Source organism: Megascapheus bottae, chromosome 11 (assembly GCF_031878675.1).
Source record: "Megascapheus bottae isolate mThoBot1 chromosome 11, mThoBot2.hap1, whole genome shotgun sequence".
Classification (NCBI taxonomy): Eukaryota; Metazoa; Chordata; class Mammalia; order Rodentia; family Geomyidae; genus Megascapheus; species Megascapheus bottae.
In genome coordinates, this window is record NC_143519.1 from 32,660,638 (window position 1) to 32,682,684 (window position 22,047).

Sequence of the window (22,047 nt, forward strand, 5' to 3'; positions counted from 1 at the left end):
GGAACCATGTGCAAACCCGCGATGAATTCATATCTTTGTTTATCTGGATCACATCGAGTTTTTTAGAAGTTGTGACTCGTCTCTGAGAAAAGTTCTCTCTCTCTCTCTGTCTCTCCTCTCTCTCTGGTCTCTCTTTGTCTGTTTCTCCGCCTCTCTCTGTCTCTCTCCGTCTCTCTCTCTCTGTCTCTGTCTCTCTGTCTGTCTCTCTGTCTCTGTCTCTCTCTGTCTCTCTGTCTCTGTCTCTCTGTCTCTGTCTCTCTCTCTCTCTCTGTCTCTCTCTCTCTCTCTCTCTCTCTCTCTCTCTCTCTCTCTCTCTCTCTCTCTCTCTCTCTCTCTCTCTTTCTCAGCAGTGCAAACAAGACTATGTGTGATTCTCTGGGCAGTACATCAGGTTGTGTTCAATTTTTCAATTTTGTTTTGTTTTGGGTGGATGTTGGAGAGGGGGTCCTCACTTCCTTCTCCCCTCACCTCATCCAGTACAAATATGGGATTGTTCATTTTAATTCTTCTCTTCTTATTAGCAACCTGTAGACTGAGGATCTGACTGGTATGGCAAGAAGACAGGCCGGTAGGCAGCCATTCCAGCGCTCAGAGCAGGACCAGGTGGTGCCTGATGGCAGTCTTCACTGGCTAGTCCCAGCTTCTGCTGCGTTGGCGCGGGAGGTGCGGGTCTGGCTGTACCCGGGCTGGAAACCTTCGGTGCGCCTGGCTGGCCCCCCCTCACTCTGCAGACCCCGCTTAATGGCCGTCCTTAATTTGAAGAGCCGGAGACTATTGGCTGAGGTTCCCCAGTGATTTGCATGAGCGGAGGGAGTGTCTTCCGCCACCCTCCCCTCCGGAGCGCGCCCACTGCAGCCTACCCGCGAATGCGCGGCCCGGGGACTGCGCGCAGCTCGCCGGCCCAGGCAGTGAGCTGGCGCCCGGCGACCTGGCACCCGCGCCTGGATATGGGGCATCTACATCGTCCCAGCAGCAGCAGCAGCAGCACCACCACCACCACCAACAGCAGCAGCACTAGCAGCAGCAGCAGCCCTCACAGGAACCTGCTGGTAAGGATTCCAGGAGTCCTGCAAATAGGTTTTTCCCACCTTTTGTTTTCACTCAAACTTCAGAGGACTGGGAGGGGAGAAAGAAAGGAGTCGGGGCGGCCGTGTGTTTAAATGGGAGCCTAGAATAACGAAGTGGTTGGATCGCGTGGGGAAGTTTCTGAAGCCCAAAAGCAGGCAGAGGCGGCGCCGGGGGGCCAAGGGTGAGCGCCAGCCGCTGAGGATTCCGGGGATTGGAGATGGCTCCCCGCAGCTGGCGTCCGGCTGCGGACAAATTGTTTTTGTTTTTGTTTTTGTTTTTGTTTTTTTACATCAGGGTTGCCATTGACTTCATTTTCTCCTAAGGATGGGGAAGGCTCGGTTGGAGGTAGAGATCCAGATGACTTGAACTGGATTTCAGGCTAACATGAAAAATCACTTTTTTTTTTTCTCCCAGACCGAAAGGGGTTTTGGAGCAGGTGAGGAGCGGTGGCTGAGAGCCTCACAGTATTACTGTGGCAGTAATAGTCCACATTATTATTGCTGTTGGTGTTATAACTGATGCTTTATAAAAAAAAAACAAGAATATGTAATCGGTGGTTTTAGGAAGGGATATAACATAATGTGTGTTCTGGGATCTTATCCAGGAGAAATCAATCGCCCACCTGGCCTTTCAGGGAACCCACCCTCCTCTTCCTCCCCCAAACCTACAGAGGTTTCTCTGGGCTTAGTCCCCAACGTGGACTTGGGAGGGTCTCCTCTCCTGACAGGACGGAGTGGGGGACGGAGGAGGGGGAGCGAAATACAACTGAGAAATAGCTGGAGAAGTTTTGGAAGCCGTGTTGCTCCGCAAGCCTTTCGTTCCTGCAAGTTTATTTTTGCTGTTGTTGTTGTCTTCATCCCTCCTCTCCTTTCCCAAGCCTGGGGAGGGGGGTAGAGGGGAGGGGAGCTGATATATAACCCCCACGTCTGTATTTCCGCGAGTGTTTGATGAGCCGTCTCTCCTCCCTTCACTCCAGCATGTGCTTCTGTTTGTCCTCTTCGTGGGACCCTTCACCTGCCTGGCGAGTTACAGCCGGGCCACCGAGCTTCTGTACAGCCTGAACGAGGGACTGCCCGCCGGGGTTCTGATCGGCAGCCTGGCCGAGGACCTGCGGCTGCTGCCCAGGGCTGCGGGGAGATCCGAGCCGCCTGCGCAGCCGCCAGAGCGCGCGGGTGTGCAGTGGACCCCGCCTCTGTCTTTCAGCCTGGCTTCCGGAGGACTGAGCGGCCAGTATGTGACCCTGGACAACAGATCTGGGGAGCTGCACACGTCTACCCAGGAGATCGACAGAGAGGCCCTGTGTGTGGACGAGGGTGGAGCAGCTGCCTGGGGCGGCAGCGTTTCCATCTCTGCTTCCCCTTCCTCCGAATCTTGCCTTTTGCTCCTGGATGTGCTGGTCCTGCCTCAGGAATACTTCAGGTTCGTGAAGGTGAAAATCGCCATCCGAGACATCAATGACAATGCCCCGCAGTTCCCTGTGTCCCAAATCCTGGTGTGGGTTCCCGAAAATGCACCTGTCAATACCCGGCTGGCCATAGAGCATCCTGCTGTGGACCCCGATATTGGCATCAACGGGGTACAGACCTATCGTTTACTGGACTACCATGGCATGTTTACCCTGGACGTGGAGGAGAACGAAAACGGGGAGCGCACCCCTTACTTAATTGTCATGGGTGCACTGGACAGGGAAAGCCAGGACCAGTACATTAGCATCATCATAGCGGAGGATGGTGGTTCTCCACCTCTGTTGGGTAGTGCCACCCTGACCATTGGCATAAGTGACATAAATGACAACTGTCCTCTCTTCGTCGATTCACAAATCAATGTCACTGTATATGGGAATGCGACAGTGGGAACCCCGATCGCAGTGGTCCAGGCTGTGGATAGAGACTTGGGGACAAATGCCCAGATCACTTACACTTACAGCCAGAAAGTCCCCCAAGCATCCAGGGAGTTATTCCACCTGGATGAAACGATGGGAGTCATTCAACTTTCCAGCCAGATTGGAGGAAGCGTCCAACAAACGCACAAGCTCACCATCTTAGCCAATGGGCCTGGATGCATCCCGGCCGTCATCACCGTCCTGGTGTCTGTCATCAAGGTCATTTTCAGACCACCTGAAATTGTCCCACGTTACATAGCGAATGAGGCGGATGGGGTGGTTTACCTGAAAGAACTGGAACCCGTGAACACCCCCATCGCCTTCTTCACCATCCGAGATCCAGAAGGTAAATCCAAGATTAACTGCTACCTGGATGGGGATGGGCCCTTTAGGTTATCGCCCTACAAACCGTACAGGAACGAGTATTTGCTCGAGACCACCAAACCTCTAGACTACGAGCTCCAGCAGTTCTACGAAATAGCTGTGGTCGCCTGGAACTCGGAGGGATTTCATGTCAAAAGAATCATTAAAGTGCAGCTTCTGGATGAGAATGATAACGCGCCCGTTTTCCTTCAGCCCTTGATTGAATTAACCATCGAAGAAAATAACCAACCCAATGCCTTTTTGACCAAGCTGTCCGCCACCGATGCCGACAGTGGAGAGAGAGGCCGAGTTTCCTATTTCCTGGGACCCGATGCTCCTTCCTATTTTTCACTAGACAGCGTCACTGGAGTGCTGACCGTCTCCACTCAGCTGGACAGAGAAGAGAAAGAAAAGTACAGGTACACAGTCAGAGCTGTGGACTGTGGGAAGCCACCGAGGGAATCCGTGGCCACAGTGGCTCTTACCGTATTGGATAAAAATGACAACAGCCCTCGGTTTATCAACAAGGACTTCAGCTTTTTTGTGCCAGAAAACTTCCCCGGATATGGAGAAATCGGCATAATAAGTGTCACCGATGCAGACGCCGGGAGAAATGGATGGGTTGCCCTTTCAGTGGTGAACCAGAGTGACATTTTTGTGATTGATACAGGAAAGGGCATGTTGAGAGCTAAAGTGTCTTTGGACAGAGAGCAGCAAAGCTCCTATACTCTGTGGGTTGAAGCTGTGGACGGGGGGGAGCCTGCGCTTTCCTCTACCACAAAGATCACAATTCTCCTTCTCGATATCAATGACAACCCCCCTCTGGTTTTATTTCCTCAGTCAAATATGTCTTATCTGTTGGTACTGCCTTCCACTCTCCCTGGTTCCCCTGTTACAGAGGTCTATGCTGTGGACAAAGACACAGGCATGAATGCTGTTATAGCCTATAGCATCATAGGGAGAAGAGGCCCCAGACCCGAATCCTTTAGGATTGACCCCAAAACAGGCAACATAACTTTGGAAGAGGCGTTGCTACAGACAGATTATGGGTTGCATCGCTTACTGGTCAAAGTGAGTGACCACGGTTATCCCGAGCCTCTCCATTCCACTGTCATGGTGAATCTATTTGTCAATGACACTGTCAGCAACGAGAGCTATATCGAGAGCCTTTTAAGGAAAGAACCAGAAATTAATATAGAAGAGAAGGAACCACAGATCTCAATAGAACCGACCCACAGGAAGGTGGAATCCGCATCCTGTGTGCCCACCTTAGTAGCTCTCTCCGTCATAAGCTTGGGTTCCATCACGCTGGTAACCTGCATGGGCATATATATCTGCTTGAGGAAGGGGAAAAAGCATCACAGGGCAGATGACAATCTGGAAGTACAGATTCCACTGAAAGGGAAACTCGATTTGCACATGAGAGAGAGGAAACCAATGGATATTTCCAATATTTGATATTTTGGTGGACTCACGGAGAAATCTTTTCACTGACTTGGGACAGATGTCAACACTTAAATATGGGTGTTTCTGGCAGTTCTCATGAAAGACCACTAATTTATAACTTGTAATATGTTGTACATAGCTCTTTACAGGTTTTTAAATTCCAATTCAGAGGTTATAAAATGTGTATAGCATTTTTAAATGAAAAAAGAGATACTAACAGCTATAAAATTGTTTATTTATATAAAGTTTGGAACTGATTTTCGGCTTTCATACACCAAGCAGATTGGTAAAACCTGGGAGTCAGGTAAGAAAATGGTATTTTTTTTGTTGTTGTGATTCTAAAATTTCCTTTGACCACGAGAGGGCATCAGCTGCTCCTTTGCAGGGAACTATGAGGCATTGTACATGATAGTTGTTGTACATGAAATTAATGAGAGTATATTTTAAATATATTGTTTCTAATACTAAATAAATATGAGATTAAAGTGATTCTAATGTTTCCCTATTTAAATATATAAGAAAGAAAACTTACACTTATCCACAGAATGTCTGTTACCTCACAGGTATATCGTAAGTAGTTTGAAGAAGGCTGTGAGCAAATATATCAACATTGCCGTATGTTATAAATTTGACCTGCTGAAGAGTGTTCTGCTTCTTGTGTATGCAATTTGCTTTCTGTTTGCTTCACCATTTCACTTGCTATAATTACAAGGGAAGAAAAGTCTATGTATTCTTACTGAAAATGTAACTAGAAATTATGCCTGAGAGAAACAGCTGGAAACAAACACCTCCCTCCTTCGTTGCTTCAGTTGCGTTGCTCCTTCAGGGTTCATGAAGTTTTAGTGCATTCTCAACTTGCCAGTTGCACTATATACTTGGGATGTGTAGTAAATTTTTTATATGTTTAAACTCATCCATCTCATGAGAAAAAGCAAAAGTCCTGTTAAAATCATTCTAGAAGCTAATGTACACTTCAGATTGTTTCTTTGGGGCATTTTATATAGACTTTATATTTCCTTCTTGTTGTTGTTTATATTTTTTGGCTACAATTTCTGCTTCCTTCCCCTTGCATCCCCTTTGGCTTTGGATTTCATCCAGGAATTTATTTTTGTGTGCTTAGAAGCAAATTCTTCTGGTAATTTTGCTTTTACTGAGGTTTTTTTTTTTTTCTTCAATAGAGCAAGCTAGCATCTCAGTGATTTATCAATTTTACTTCTTTAGTTGAGCTGGAATTTTATATTCAGAGCTATAGCAAAATTATCTGTGTAAGCAAGGAATGTATTAGCTTAAGCTGGGTTATTTTACTCCCTGCCATCGTGTGTCTGTACTATACCAAACGTGTTTATATGTCTGCAAATTAAAGGTCTCTATTTTCATAATTTCTTTCTCATTTTTACCATTTTACATATGAACACTGCTTTTTCACTAAAGTGCTAGATATTGATATTTTAAAGGTGAAGTGGGTAAAAATATAGCATTCTGCTATTCTAAAATTCTGCTATAACTAAAATTTCATTACTCCAGTGGGTACTTTATTGAGAGCATATGCTTAGGTGTTTAAAATCATTTGAAATGTATATAAGTATTTTAGTAAATGGTTGATTTAATATCAGTTATAAACTTTAAATTTAACATATTCTTAGAGAAAAATGCAAGTTAGCTGTGTTTCAGAACCTTGCTGAATTTTTAGGGTAAAGAATACAAAACTAACAGAAAATTGAACATAAATGACAAAGACACATCTAGGATTTTTGTTGGTTTATTTTCCTTTGTATCCCCTCCAATTTGGTAATATGAATAAGTGAAATAGCAAGCATATGAGACAACAGTGTTTGCTGTAATAGCAAATAAATTTTTTTCTTGTGAGATCCTTGTATAGAGAGACATTTGAACTAAGACACTGTAAGGCTATTTAACCCCAAAAGTTGTCTTCCATGACTGATTATAGCAGTGGAAGAAATCAGGCTTTTCTAATCATATCTTACTGCATGCATTTCTTTTTTTAAAAAAGAAACCTTGTGAGGTGCACACAGTACCATCAATAAAAGCATCAATCCTCCATAAGTTCAATAACATTTTCTCAATATAATTTTTTAAAATATTCTGTTCATTCCTAATTTAGAAGGAAGGTTCATGTATTTTGGGGGCATAGATTTCATATTCAGATTGAGAAATATCTGTAACCTCCATAAAAAGATATATTTCTGATTAACATCTTGAGGTGGAATTTCCTTCACAAAAGCAGCTTATTTACATTAAAAATATTAATGGCAGGAAAGCTAACTTAATTTAAGCTCAAAGATAAAAGCCCCCTTTTTTTCTAACACCTTGTGCTAGAAGACTTGCCAAAATGTATGCTAATCATGTCAGTGTTGTTAGTGGAGCTGGCACAAAATAAATGTTCCATTCATTAAAGACCCTAATATCCATTTAACAGTTTAAGTCCCAATAAGTTCTCCTTGCCCAATTTAATAAAGAAGTGAGAGTTCTGGTCTTGTTTTACCAAGTACATCCTAATTTTTTTTGTTTTTATTTTATTTTATTTTATTTTTTTATTGTAATTAGTAAAAGGGTTACATGATATTTGCCAGATAGAAGGTGCCTTAATTCACATACATTGATACCCTTTCACATGTCTTGGTACCCATTTCCCTCTCCCCCCCCCCCAGGTCCAAAGGTAGTGAGTTATCACAATTGATTGTTCTCAGTCAGTTACATCCTAATTTTATAGAGAAAATTTTTGTTCATTAGTTTTAAGTGGGAAATTTAAAACCAACAAAGAATTTCAGCTACTGGGAGAAAAGAGATACTATTTCTTATTGTTTTGACTATTTAAAGTATGTTTCCTGAATTTTTTTGTTTTTAAATTTTGTTTTTAAATTTTGTTTTTAAATTTTGTTTTTAAATTTTGCTTTTAGTCACAGAAACTGAGAGCAATAATTTAAAATAACAATTCTTTAAAAGAATTCTGTTTTATTCTATAGGTGTATTAGAAAATCCCCTAATCCTTAGTGTTCTAAAGGGTTTTGAGAAAATGTCAGGCATAGCCATCCTATGAAATTGTCCTTGACACAAGACTCAGTTGACTCAATTGTGGTAAGATCTCTTCAATGGATGTTTATTGTTCCTCCCAGGAAACCAACTAAATTGGCTATCACACTAGAAGAATTAAGCAATCCTTTTCTCCTGAGACAAAGGTTCCCATCTCTCCTCACCTCACTGAGGAATTGTGATCTTTTTCAGAGAATAAGAAATGTAATAGCAGTGGCATACTGAAAATGTGGTACTCTTCAGCTACACAGGAAAGCTTCAGTTGATAGAGGCCAGAAGCCCAAAGATCCAATATTTTGTTCATGCCCACTCCAGAAAAGCAGCCTGTTGCTACAAAATGCCATATTTCTGACTTGCCTAATCTCCACTATTTCTTGACTATTCAGTCAATAAGTACATATTGACAATCATGCAAATGGATTCTAAGCAGAAAAGAATCTCAGTCAATAATAGCCATACCTGATTTTTTGGGCAAAGTGTTCTGCCATCATGTTTTCCTTAATTTTATTTTGAATAAGAAAAGATCATGTACATTTTTCAGATGGCATAACCACTTTCAAACATGATTTATATATAGTTATTCTTAAACCTGTAGAGCATTTTTTTTCTGATAAAATCCTTGATTGGCATGTCTTCCTTTAGAGGCCAAAAACTGTATCACAATCCATTAATTTCAAGATGAGAGAACATTGCAATGATTTTTAAAGTTCAGATGTTTTGTTCTGTGCATATTTTAGGATGTGTAATTAATAGTAATTTAATAAAGAACAGAAGTTTTTGATGAACTTCCATTATGGCATAGATGGCCAGTAGGAGAACAAGATTTTTAAGCCTATGATATGATAAGTGCATATTCCCTTGGAACAGTATGAGATGGACCAAATTCAACCTAGGGAAATCCCAGAAGATTTTCGAATGGAGGTTATTTGTATTTTGTGTCCTTCTCAGCAAAGATGATAACTGGAATGTGTCCTCAGGGCTAAACATAGACCAAAAAAATATGGGTAAGGAAGGAAATTTGAGGAAGAAGTAATAGTGCATAGGGCATCCATGTATAAGTGAGAACACCATTCTTAAAGACTCCTAAGGAATATAGATGAGTGGGAGGGGGTGGAAGGTGGAAGAAAGTGGGAAAAAAACATGGGAAGGGGTAACAATGTTCAAGAAGTAATGTACCCACCATCTGATAAATTTAACTCTAACCTCTCTATACATCACCCCAAAAATAAATTTTCAAAAGTGAATAAAAAAAGAAAAAATGTAACCCAGAAAAAAGAAAAGCAATTATTAACAATAAGCTCCATGAGGTAAGGAAAGAATATTTTAAAAGCACAATTTATGGGTGGGGATATTGAAAGGGGTAACACTGATAAAGTTGAATTGTATTTATAAACTGCTTTGTTAACTGAAGGATCTCAATCTCATTCACTAAACTAAATCAGCAATGGAAGTATTTGGAGCAACAGACTTTCACATGGCTTTATGAGACAGATGGAAAATTTAAAGACACTAATTTACCCAGGTTATTTCATCTGCTCAACTGTCAATTCTATTCAGTTTAGCAAACGTTACTGTGTTCCCATGGAGTAAGATATTCCATGATAATGCTGACTTCATCATGTAGTTAGCCCAAATATTCGTAATATTTTCCTTACAGCTACACTAAAAATATGCAAACAGGAAAGCGATGTTGTTAAAGTAAGAAGAGGATATGGTGCCATTGGATAATGTATAGTATAAATATAACTTTCAGTTTTATGGGAATATCAAGAAAGAGGGATATGACTGTCACAGTGAATCTGAAAGAGAACAAGAAAATATGTCTACATGAAATAGGTAACTTGAACTCAAAAGTTCACAAGACTTAAGGTTTCGTATACTTTTTACATGAAAATAAAAGGTGGATGCTGGTGGCTAATGTCGAGACTCAGGAGGCTGAGATCTGAAGTTCAGGGTGTGAAGCTATCCTGGGCAGAAAAGTCCTAGTGAGACTCACCTTCAATTAACCACTCAAAAACCAAAAGTGGCGCTGTGGCTCAAGTAGTAGAGTGTCAAACTTTAGCAAAAATAACTCAGACAGAGAGTGCCCAGGCCCTGAGTTCAAGCCCCATTACTGACCAAAAAAAATTATATATAATATATTATATATAACACTTCAGGATTTTCACAAGTAAATTTGATTGTCCTAGTATTCACTAATTAAATCCAGACCCCCAAATGCAAAATAGATGTAAAGGCAGTGCTATATCCAGTATCAAAAAGTCTTCTTTGTAAAGTACAAAGTTGGAGGTACATCTCAAGTGATAGAATACCATCCTTGCAAGTAGGAGATCTGAGTTCTAACATCATTTTAGTCAATAAATAAATACATTTGACAAATATACATAATACAAAGGGCGAAGCAAAGAAAACCTTTAAAGAGTTTTAAAAAGAGGTGAAAATAAGGGACATTTTTATAAGCTCTGTAGGAAAGAAAGAAGTTATCATCTTGATTTACAACAAAGTGTTTAATTAGATAAAAACATTCTATGTCAGATTATAAAATGTTAGGGTTGAATTTGAATACAAAGAGCATGACGAACTTAAAAATCAATACAGGGAAATATTGCTGAAAGCATGAAAATAAAAGAAAGTAGGAGAAATAAAGGAATATACTGGTCATTTTAGGGTTTAGAATCCTCTTGGGGGCAATTAAAGCTAATAAACCATTTTAAGTCTGGGGAAAAACAAAATAATCAGGAATATGAATAGTAAGGAAACAAAGGTAACCAAGTCTGGGTAAACATTATGAACTCACTAACTCATAAAATTTCTCAACTCAATGCAACTGAAGATTATTGTTTTTTCCTTGTGAACACAACATAATTAAATTTCAAGAGAAATAATGTATAATAACAGTTAGTTTTCCAAGCATATTTGCTTAAGCTTTTGGCTTTTACAAAGAGTAGGCACTTTTCTGGGTTGGATATAAGAGTGAACATTCTTCCACTCTGAAAAATAAATACCCCCATTCAGAAGTAATTAAAAATATTCCTTTAGAAGATAGAATATGTCCCTCTTATATGTTAGTTATACTTCTGACCTTCTATGAGGGTCTCTACCAAGGAAAAACAAGAACAAGAGATACATTGACATACTGGAATCTAGTGAAATAAATACTACAAGTATTTAGAGAGTATAACTTTTATGTTGATTCCAGACTACACATTGAACATTTTCTAGGAATAGAAAACAAATTCAAAGATTTAAAAATAATACACATTTCTTTTATTCAATTGGAAGTTGAAATTCTGTTGCAAACAAGGCCAGTGTTTCTTAAAATATAAAAGCAATGCCTGAACTGGGTACTCAAGATCAGCAACAGTATTCAAAAAAATTACATGTCAGTAAAACTAAAATGAAATCATTCTATACAAAGGCTGTGCGTGTGTGTAAATAATCCTGCTATGTGTTTTGATAATAGCAAAGTTTTGTTTTGCAAACAAAGACTGTATCATTTTAAATTCAGTTTTGTGTTTTCTTAAAATGAAATTTTGGCAGTGTAAGTTTTGATTTTATAGAAAATTTATTAGACTATACAATTGGCTTTTGTAAATGTCTTAAAAATCTTTCAAATAGTTCTGTGTGATAATAATTTTCAATGCTAAGATATCTAGTAAAAATGTGTGATGAAGGGACATTTTATTGTTAATGTTTAAATACTGTAAAAATTTTTACAATTTATTCTAGATAAGACAATAGCACAAAACACTATTTTCAAGGAGAGTAAAATGGGAAAGGGAGGAAAAATAATTGAATAAGACTTTTCAAATTTTAAAAATAAATACATTATTAAATTACTATCTAGCAAAATAGTCTAGGAAATGGAAACATGAGTTTTCTTGGTGGTGGTGTTTGCTTTTGCTTCTGTGTTTTTGTTCTGTTTTGTTGGATATTTTTTCTGTCTTTGGGAAGAGGTCACAGAAATGGAGAGAGGAAAATGAAAAAATACCATCATGATTCTCAATAAACACTGTGGAAAATGAACCATGAAACTTGGGGATCAGGATGGGAGGAGGAAACTGGGAAAAGGAAGGGGTGACATTGTCCAAAAAGAAAGGTGCTCAATACTTAACTTTCAAAGTGATAACCCATCTGTACAACACCTTAGTAATAACAATATAGTTATTTAAAAAACAAAAATTAAATAAAATTAAAAACTAAAAATAAATATCATGGGGACTTTCTCCCCCTGCAGAAACATCTGCTTTTCTCCCTTCCTTCCTATTTCTCTAAACTGCGCATTTTCTTTGTACTTAACTACATTTTATCTAAATCACAGACTCCCAAAACATTTTCACAACAGAGTGAATGTAGGCAAGAATCACTGTGAACTGTGGTGTAAGGGTCTAAAATCATCACTGCGCTAATTTTCCATTTATGATGCTGTTCTTTAGTTTCTCAAAAGTAAAAACTTTCTATTCAGTCCACCCATTTTCTTCTAAGTAGCCATTAAAATTCCCTGCAAGAAGGAGGGAATAACTTGTATTTAGCGTATTCCTAAAATACTTATATTGAATGTCCTAAGCCATTAAATTTAGCAAAATAAACTATCCTGCATATGTTTGATTTCTCAAACAACTCCTACTAAAGGCCAACTCTAGTTGACTCATTGTAACAAAACATAATTTCATCCACTTCATCAGTAGATGTTTAACGTTTTCTTTCAAACCCAGGAAGTACATATACAATTATCTTCTAAGCAAAGGAAATAAAACAAATGTTAGAATACTCAGTATAAATGGTTAACATATTGTGAGCCTGAAATACACACTTTTACCTTGCCAGTAATGATCTTTTTATTTTTTTTACTTTTACTAACAAAATAAGTGAAATAAAAAGAAAATCGGAGATGCTTTTATCACCATCAAAGATTTTCTTGGTAGTTTAGAGCTGGAATGTATAACACTGTATTGTTAAATACATCTCTGATCCAATTTAGAATGAGATAAACTGAAAGATTGATATTTGTAATTGGGATACCTTGGATGGATATGTTATGACTGCATATATAAAAGGTTGCTCCAATAAAAAAGAAAAGAAGATACATATTAAGATGTGTGTTTTTTATGATATTGCAGACAAATAGCTTTTCTAGTGAATCAGTCTCCTTAATTGATGAATCATTTAAGGTGACATGTAGCTTATTATCCTCAAAACTAACACACATACACATACACCCCCCCACTATATATATATATATATATATTCTACTTTTCTATGAACTCTACTTCCAATTTAAAAGCTGCTTCACTGTATAGAAGGAATTTATAGTAGACAATTAGTACCACTGCACTGCTTTAGTATGCACCGAGTTCATAACAGACATTTACTGTTGGCATGTCCAATACATAAAATATAGTACTGTATTATAGAATACACTGGGTACTAGTCAAATGGTATCATTTTCAAGCAAAATTTTAAATATTTTGGACTCATATTGGAGCTATTAAAACTAAAAAGCTAAAATACAAATTGATATTTTTTGTATTTTTCTTAAGCACATTTTTTATTTTAAATGTCACTTCTATTTTTATAACTATGAGGCCTTTTTCTTAAATTCTAATCAAATGGTAAAAAGTAAGGTACTGGCTTAGATAAATTTAGCATTAATTAGTTGTACAGAATGGATTTAGTTTGACATTTCTGTATATGTATAAAAATGTACCTTGATCAGACTCAACACTTTCATCTCTCTCCTCAAGCTTGCCATCCCTCTTCCCAAACTCATCCCAACAATATCCATTGTTTCATTTTTAAACAGGTACATAAAATACTTGTATTAGTATAAAAGCATTTTAACTATATTCACCCCCATTTACCCTCTATTTGCATTCCTGCTTCCCAAAATTACCCTCACTGAATACAGGACCAATTTCACATTCTTGGTATTTCTTAGTGTGTGCAAGTTGTTCAAAGGGATTTCACCATGGTATATCAACATATTTGCATACATGATTTTAATCTCACTGACTTTTCTTTCTCTAACTGCTCTACCTGTCCTTAATTATTCAACAGCTTTCAGTCAGTTTTGCTATCTTCATTCTCAGATAAAATATACTTAGTATTGTTCACCCTTTAAGTATTTTTAAATGGGAAAAATTACAGAATTAAATAGAAGAAGAAAACTTCACATTAAAATATAAACATGAAATAAGAACTATTATGAAGTAATGAACCAAAGGGAGAGAAGGAAAATCCAAGGGGTAGTTGAGAATACATTTTAGAAATAAATTTAGATGCTTATTTGTAGACTATTTTTTTATGGATCATGGGCCTTGAACATGGCCTGGGCACTGTCCTTAAGCTCTTCAGCTCAAGGCTACCACCCTACCCTTGAGCCAAGTCCCCCCTCCCATTTTCTAGAGGTTAATGGGAGATAACCTGGGCTGTCTTTGAAACTTGATCCTCAGTTCTCAGCCTACTGAGTAGGATTACAGGCATGAGCCACCACACCCAACTAGAACTATTTTCTTAATATTCCCTATACTTGCACACACACATGTTCACACCCACAGTCTCTCTCTCTCTCTCTCTCTCTCTCTCTCTCTCTCTCTCTCTCTCTCTCTCTCTCTCTCTCTCTCTCTCTCTGTCTCTCTCTGTCTCTCTCTCCCTCTCTCCCTCTCTCTCTCTCATACACACACACACACACACACACACACACACACACACACACACACACAGATACAACAAAATATGTTCTTTGCATCATGCTTATGTTCCCATGAGGGGATAACCTGTAATCAGAATATTTATTTATTTAGAATATAAAATCTATAGTATGAAGACACTGCAAGACTGGAATTCCATGAAATAATGGTAAGCCTGCTTTTTTCTTCACTTACAGGGGTTTCAGTAGTCATTGAGTGAATATGGATCAAGTGTATTATGATGCTTCCTGGAGAAACTGTAGCCATCACTATCCTCAGATATATTTTCTGGAAGCCATGCTTGATGGGAATGAAAAATCTCAGTCTATTTAGGAATATGTAACAAAAAAAATCACCCACTAGGTAGCTTATCAACAGAAGTATATTTCTCATAGTTGCAGTATGTAGAGTGTCTAAGCTCTAGGGGATGTAGCAGATTAAGTTTCACACAGGGCCACCTGTGAGCTCTGTGCTTACATTGTTAGAAAGTATATTAACCACATTTGTAACATCTCTGCCCTCATAGGAATAAAAAAGGCCCTTCTTCTTAGAATCATCACCCTGGTTGGGGGGGGCGGTGAAGGAGGAGGTTAAGGTTACAATATAGAATTTAGAGGAAGGACAGAGCATTTAGACCATTGGATAGAGTGTTTACCCATCTGCCAGAGAAATTTGTCAGAAAAACTTGCTTTAGAAATCTAAAAATCTAAAACATGTCTTCTCTGAATGTTTCCATGTCTTCTCTGGAACACAAACCCACTGCTCCTTAAATAGCACAGTGTTAAGAGTTGTGCACGATGATAAGTGTTGAACATTGCTCTTTAGTGTATGGTACGCAAAGCAGCAGCAGCTGCTTATCAGACAGGAAGATCTATTTAACCGAGAATGCAGTTCACTCGGGTGAACTGTACATACATTAACTTTGAGAAAGACATGTTCTAAGTCATGCCTCTCATGCTGAAATAGTTTAGGGAGTAAAAAAACAAAGCAAATAAATTCAAGATACCCAGGTCCCCTTCCCAGACTTTCCAGTTTAATTAATGATCTTTGACCGGGAAGAATCAGAAAATTTAACAATATTTTCAGGTAATTTTACTAGTAAGAAAGTGGAAATCAGCAGTTTAGACTTGATTTTTTCCCTTTAATCTATAGCAGATATTCAATATGACATGTACTTCCAAACTACTGTATAACAGAGACATCATTTAAACTTTATTTCCCTTCATTATCAGATCTTGGCACCATCATCATTATCATCATCATCATCAAAAGTACACTAACAAAATAATTAGCATGTCTGTTCCTACCTTCTGGATATCAATTCCTGTAAAATGGCTCAGAGCATGCTTAGTATATTGCATAAAAGCCCTCAGAAACTATAAAAAATTGTGAAATGAAATACAAATTAGAGTATCTAGGAAGAAAATAATTGTATCTTGACTTTAGAAGACACTGCCACAGAGGCGCAGAGCTGAGCGTGAAGCCATTGCTTTCAGGGAGATCTGCTCTATTGAGTAGCTATGATCTGCCTCATCGTTTTCCACATTCATTCCATTATAGTTGACAATAGAAGAAACCCCAGGGGAACAGGGAACAGAATAGATAACAGAAGTGTCAGGTGTAACTAGTGGAGAAAGGATGTATATATTTTCAATGCTTCTATTTCCATTGGGCTGTAAACTTTGTTTCTTCTCCCAATATAAGAAGTGTTGGATATGGAGCAACTATATAAAATATAGAAAATAATTGTAGAAGAGCATGACGTAGGCATGAAGATCCGATATAAGAAACAAAAAAGAATGACTAGCTATTTTAGCTCATACATATAGAAGATATAGTATAAAAATCACCATTTTAACTTATATTTTATATGACTTATAAATGAAAAATATCTGTATTTAATCATGGAGGTTAAAGTACATATATTCCCATGCTAAATTTGCAACTACTCATATTAACATTTTTTTTGTCAGTCATGGGTCTTGAACTCTGGGCCTGAGCGGTGCGCCTGACCTCTTCAGCTCATGGCTAGCACACTACCACTTGAACCACAGTGCCATCTTATGTTTTCTGGGGGTTAGTGGAGATAAGAGTCTCACGGACTTTAGTGCCTGGGCTGGCTTTGAACCATGATCCTCAGATTTCAGCCTCCTGTGAAGCTAGGATTACAGGCATGAGCCATGGGCACCCAACTTCTATGTTAACATTTTAAGAAAACTTTATAGGTATTTATGAACTACAATTTTTTCCTAAATACATCTCCGATGACTTTGAAGTTTTACCTAAGACTAGGGATGAGGGATTGTAAGTGTGGGATACTGTGCCTTGTATATGGGAGACAGTTGCTCAAGTATTTCTGTTCTCACTTTCTCTTTGAATCTATCATGAAAATTCACAACCTAGAAATTGCCAGGGGAACTTTTTTGTTGTAGTCATTCTCATAGAACTAAATGTTTGTTGAATGAACAAACAAAGTATTTTGTCAGCTTGTAATGCTTTAAATAGGAACTGGAAGGAAACATATATAAATATGAAAAATAAATTAACACATAAATTTATTTAAAATTCTTATAAAGCACTGAGTATATAGAATATACTGAACTACTTTAAAAATGTGCAATTATAACTTTTCTTTGGAGCTCAGAGTTTGGTTAAGGACACTACAAATAAAACTGCGATTTAATGGGATAAATGTCTTCATAGTGAATGAACAATGCCAAGAGAACCAATGCAAACATTTGGTTTACAATATATTTGTGTGCAGCTGGTTTCAATGTGAAATTACTAATAATCTCAAGGCTGAGTACATTTCAATGAGTATCCACAGATACTGTGAAAGCCAAACAAACAGGGTAGGGTGATCTGAAAGATTTTGGGGAGTTTGGATGACAGAAGCATCATCTGTTTCCTATTTTCCAGACTCTTTCTTTTCCCAGCCTCCTGCTCTCTAATTACAGCCAAATGGTTCTTTTATTATTTTTTTCTGGCCTTTCTATGTGAGACACTCTGTCAGTATTATATGCCATCTTTATTTTGGCTCTCCTTTTTCTTATCTGCACTGCACTTCTGTTTTGTAAAACTCTAGAATTTATCAATTATCTCTTTTAGCAATCAGATAGAAAATTTGGTATAGACAATTTTTAAAAATCATAAGGTAATTAAAGGGATCAGCTATGCCATCCTTTTTTTTTACCCAGAACATGAATGGAGACAAAAAAATCTACAGATAAATTTTGTTTTGTGAACAATACATAAAGAAACTCTCCTCCAGTATAGTTATATTACCACCATGGCAATTATAAAGGAACGTGGTTGCAGAGAATCTATGCCACTAGAAAACTGAAACATGAAAGTTGCTAATGTAAGAGAAATCAGTAAACATTTTTCTGAAGAGCAATTAAACAATAGATTTACATTTTAACTTTGCGTATTAATTGGGATTTGCTTTTCTTTAGTATCTCCATTTCAAAAATATAATTCAAATTGAACTATACCATATAACCAACATTACATTTCAAGCTTGTTCATATAAGAGCACTTACTGAATATCTAAATGTTAATGGAAATAAACCCACAGACTTTCATTAATACGTAACTTATTAAAGACAAATCTACATTAAATACAGAGAACTTTGTTTTTCTTTGAAAATAATTCAAGACTATCATAGACTGCACCACAATTTCAAACTTCTCTGTATGATGCCTACAATTACTAGTTACCTAATTTTTTTCTCAAATGACTTTATTGGATTTTATTCAGAGTCTTTATATGAATGTCTGAAATAAAAGTAGTGACTCTGATGTGTATGCTACTGAAATAAGTGAAGAAAACATATAATGAGCTAAAATAAGTCAAGGGAATGCAAAATTTGAATTGTAGAGAAAGATCAGTCATAAAATATATGTATGCTTTTGTGATTTATTAATGCCAGGATAATTTTAGCCCAATGATGCTAATAGTTATTTTTTATTTATTTAAATGCAAGATTCTGCCTATGTATCAGGCAAACTCTGTAGGAAAAGAAAGAAAAAAGGAGAATGGAGAAAAAGCAGAAAAAACACAACAGAGTAAGTAAGGAAGAGAATGTATAGAGAAAGCAAATCAGGAAAGGTAACATGTTTTATGCCACTAGCTCCATCTGTGCTTGAAACCTGCACTTTGTCATCCAAGTTCATTCTGTGAACAATCTACCCTGCTGTTCTTATTCTTTCAAATGATTTTGAATTGTTAATTATATTCTTAAAAAGTCCTAGCTTATAATTCACTGGACCAGCTGTAATTCTTGAGACACAGTGAGATTTCCTTGTCCCCGAACTTCTCACCAATTAGATGTCCTTGTCTTATGACTTGTCTACACTTCATTAACTCTTTAGCTCATCTCTCATCTCTTCTACAGAGCTGGTCCTTGAGAACTTATTTTCTTCTCTTTTTAGGGAAAATCAAACATTCTCCATAGTGTACCAATTAAGTGAAAATTATTATACATTATAACTGCTCTATATAATTTTAACCACATAAATGTAAGTTCCCTACTGCAATAAGAGTCACATAGAGAAAGGGAAAATGTTCAAATCATTTGTTTTCAAAATAGATCAGTGATACCTTGGAGACCTTTCATTCAGTATCTGAATTTTAAGCCAATTGCAATAATACTTATAAACAGGTGATTTTTAGTTTGTTGGTATATTCCTTTTTTCCTGTATATCATATAGTAGAAACATTTTGTTTCTAACATGCCTTTTCTCCTTTCATTTGTATATTCATAAGACAAATCTCTTGTAGATTTTCCATTTCCCCAGAAATTTCTGTATAACTACCATTATTCATAAATAAGCCCCCGCTCTTAATAGAAGCTACAGAACCTTAGATCTTAACTAAAAACAAGTTGCAAATACTTACAAAGTGGTGGATTTGAAAAAGATAACCATTTCATAGCATAAGATCATATATGGGAGGGTTTCTATTAGACACCAACTTGAATTATGTCAACTGTATGATTTTGAGAAAATTCAGTTTTAGAATTTTAGTTTCTTGTGAAAATACAAATGGTGATAGAAAGCTGAAGAAAAATATACTAAAAGAAAGCAAGATAAAAGTGAAAATCATCCACAGATTCTAAACTGCAGACTAGGTTGGCAGCAGAAAAGCCAATGGCCCAGACAAAAGGAGTTTCAATGGAATGATGAAATGAGGAGAAATGCAGCAGAATTGGGAGTTTGTGGAAAGTGGAGGACAGACAAATTATTCATGAAATTTATCTTTGAGAGAGAGAAATTATGGCACAAGATTGAAAGATGATGTACAGCTGTAGGCTTTGTGCTCTTACATCTCATAAAAAAAAAAAAACGGAAAGAAGCCAAGCACAGTGGATTTTGCCAATATTCAAGGCTGCTCTGGAGCCTGAGATCAGGAGTACTAGGATTCACGGCTAGTCACAGCAAAAAGTTAGCAAGACCCCATTTTAACTAATAAAGCTGGGGATGTTAGTGCATATTTGCCTTCCAAGTTATGCCAGAAAGATTATGGGCCTGAGCAAGATGTAGAGCCCTAAAAAATATTAATAATGAAAGTGGAAGGTTCTAAGTTAAACCTCTATTATCACCACAAAAATGGGTAAAGTATAATCAGTAAGAAGGAAAATATAATAAGGAATAATTTGCTCTAGTCTAAGGTAACTAAGGAAAATATGATTTTCCAGAGAAGGGGAAGAGGCAGTAGTGTCTGTGAACACTATGAAAAATGTTTCATTTTTTTAAAAAGCCAAAAACAGGTCAACATAAAATTATTAAGTTGATTCAAAGAAATTAAGAGCATAATACCAGTAGCAAGATAAAACCATCTATTGGAAGTTAGAAGAAGAGCTGGATAGCATGGTACCTGCCTACAATCATAACTACTCTGAAGAATAAGAACAGGAGGATCATGGTTTCAGTTTTGTCAAAAGTGAGACAATATGTCAATAATAGCCAAGATGAAAGGATTGTAGGCATAAGTCAAGTGGTATAATGCCTGCCTATTAACCACGGAACTCTGGATTTAAACCAAAGTGCAGTCAAAATAAAAATATAAAGAAGCTTGCAAAGTTCTTGAATTTTTGTACAGTGGGGCATTTGAAACAACTGCTTAGAAGTAAAGAGCAGGAAGGAAATTAGGCAAACTATAGCAGTGAATACCTTATCTTACAACGTTGTAATCACAATCAGATGCACAAGTTCAAGAGAGCAATTGAAAACCAACTAAGACAAGAAGAATGAAGTCAAGACACAAAGACAACACTAAATATAACAAGGAAATACTAAAAATACTAAATGATACTGAGAACAGTAATTGACACTGTAGATACTGAGAGGATAATGTCTGAATTATTGAAATTTAGAGAAAAGGCAAACTATGTAGCAGTGGCTATGAAGAGATCATAGTATTTTCTAGATTAAAAATGCACATTGTAAAATGAATTACTATGCTTCCTTCAGCTAAAAGAGAAGAACAGAATATGGTCAGAAAAAAAAAACATGTTCATGTTTGAAAGTCAAGCATTAACCCAATGAGCTAAAGTGTTACCATGCGGGAATGAAATTTAAATGGAGTTAAGATGATCTTAAAAAGAAAATGCAATACCAGAGTATTCACTAGATTACCTAAACAGCAAGTAAGAAACAGCTAAGGCGTGAGGTCTTGATGAAATAGAGAAGATGTGTCATATCATCTGTAGATGAGCTGGAGTGGCAAGTAGAAACGAAGATTATAACAGGATATCAATGTTTCATTGTAGAATGTTGCATGTAGTTTGAAAACATAGTTACTTATTTGCCTTCTGATTCTCTAACATTTACTTCTATACACTCCCCTAAAGGAAGTCACATCTCTCTAAATACTTTTCTAATCAATCTTACATAAATTTGCTCAAAATTATTATTTTTAAATCTGATTTTATTGTCAAGGTGATGTTACATGAGGGGTTATGGTACATAAGTAAGGTAGTGAGTACATTTCTCATTGAACATTAATTACTCTCTCCCTCATTTTTTGTTTTTGTTTTTGTTTTTTTTACCACTTTTCCTCCATGCCAATGTTGTAAAGTTCATCAATCAGTTTATTTTGTCAACTCTAACCACCAAGGCACTGATTCAAATCAAATCCTTTATCATGAGTCCATGTAAGTATCAATTTCTCCATACCATAAATTGAATGGATATTTATAATTTTCACCTTACTTATCCAGGTTTCAAAGTAATATCAATTGAGTTTCATTATATCAGTTTTTACCTTAAAATTCATATCATAATAAGAATCCTCTACTGAAGGCTAGGGAATAATAGCCATTGCCAAAATTACAGAAAGAAGCTGAACCATATGGGCTATAAAAAAATATAAAATTAAATGGTCTTGCGGGCAGAAGTACCCTCAGGAGAAAAGTTCTTGTTTCAGCTTAGTTTAAGGAAGAGAGAAAGAGCCATAGAAGGGCCTGAAGATGTTAACTGGTTGTGGCAGAACAATGATTGGGGACATTAATTGTAGAACTTCTCTTCTGCTTCCAAGACCACTGA

At 37.2% G+C, this 22,047-nt stretch overlaps 1 protein-coding gene across 1 annotated transcript; it reads left to right on the forward strand.

The window, feature by feature from the left end:
- Nucleotides 1-800: 800 nt before the first annotated feature.
- Nucleotides 801-6,116, forward strand: Pcdh20 (protocadherin 20). Its single transcript, XM_090341788.1, has 5 exons — nucleotides 801-952; nucleotides 1,113-1,323; nucleotides 1,483-1,546; nucleotides 1,673-1,866; nucleotides 2,045-6,116. Exons 1-5 carry the CDS (start codon nucleotides 801-803, stop codon nucleotides 4,769-4,771), a joined length of 3,348 nt encoding a protein of 1,115 aa, XP_090197914.1. The 3' UTR covers nucleotides 4,772-6,116.
- Nucleotides 6,117-22,047: the final 15,931 nt, after the last annotated feature.

Coding starts and splice junctions, on each gene's coding strand:
- Pcdh20 (XM_090341788.1), top strand. CDS start 801: ATGAGCGGAGGGAGTGTCTTCCGCCACCCTCCCCTCCGGAGCGCGCCC. Junction 1,547..1,672: donor CTCACAGTATTACTGTGGCA/GTAATAGTCCAC, acceptor GATCTTATCCAG/GAGAAATCAATCGCCCACCT. Junction 1,867..2,044: donor GGAGAAGTTTTGGAAGCCGT/GTTGCTCCGCAA, acceptor CCTTCACTCCAG/CATGTGCTTCTGTTTGTCCT.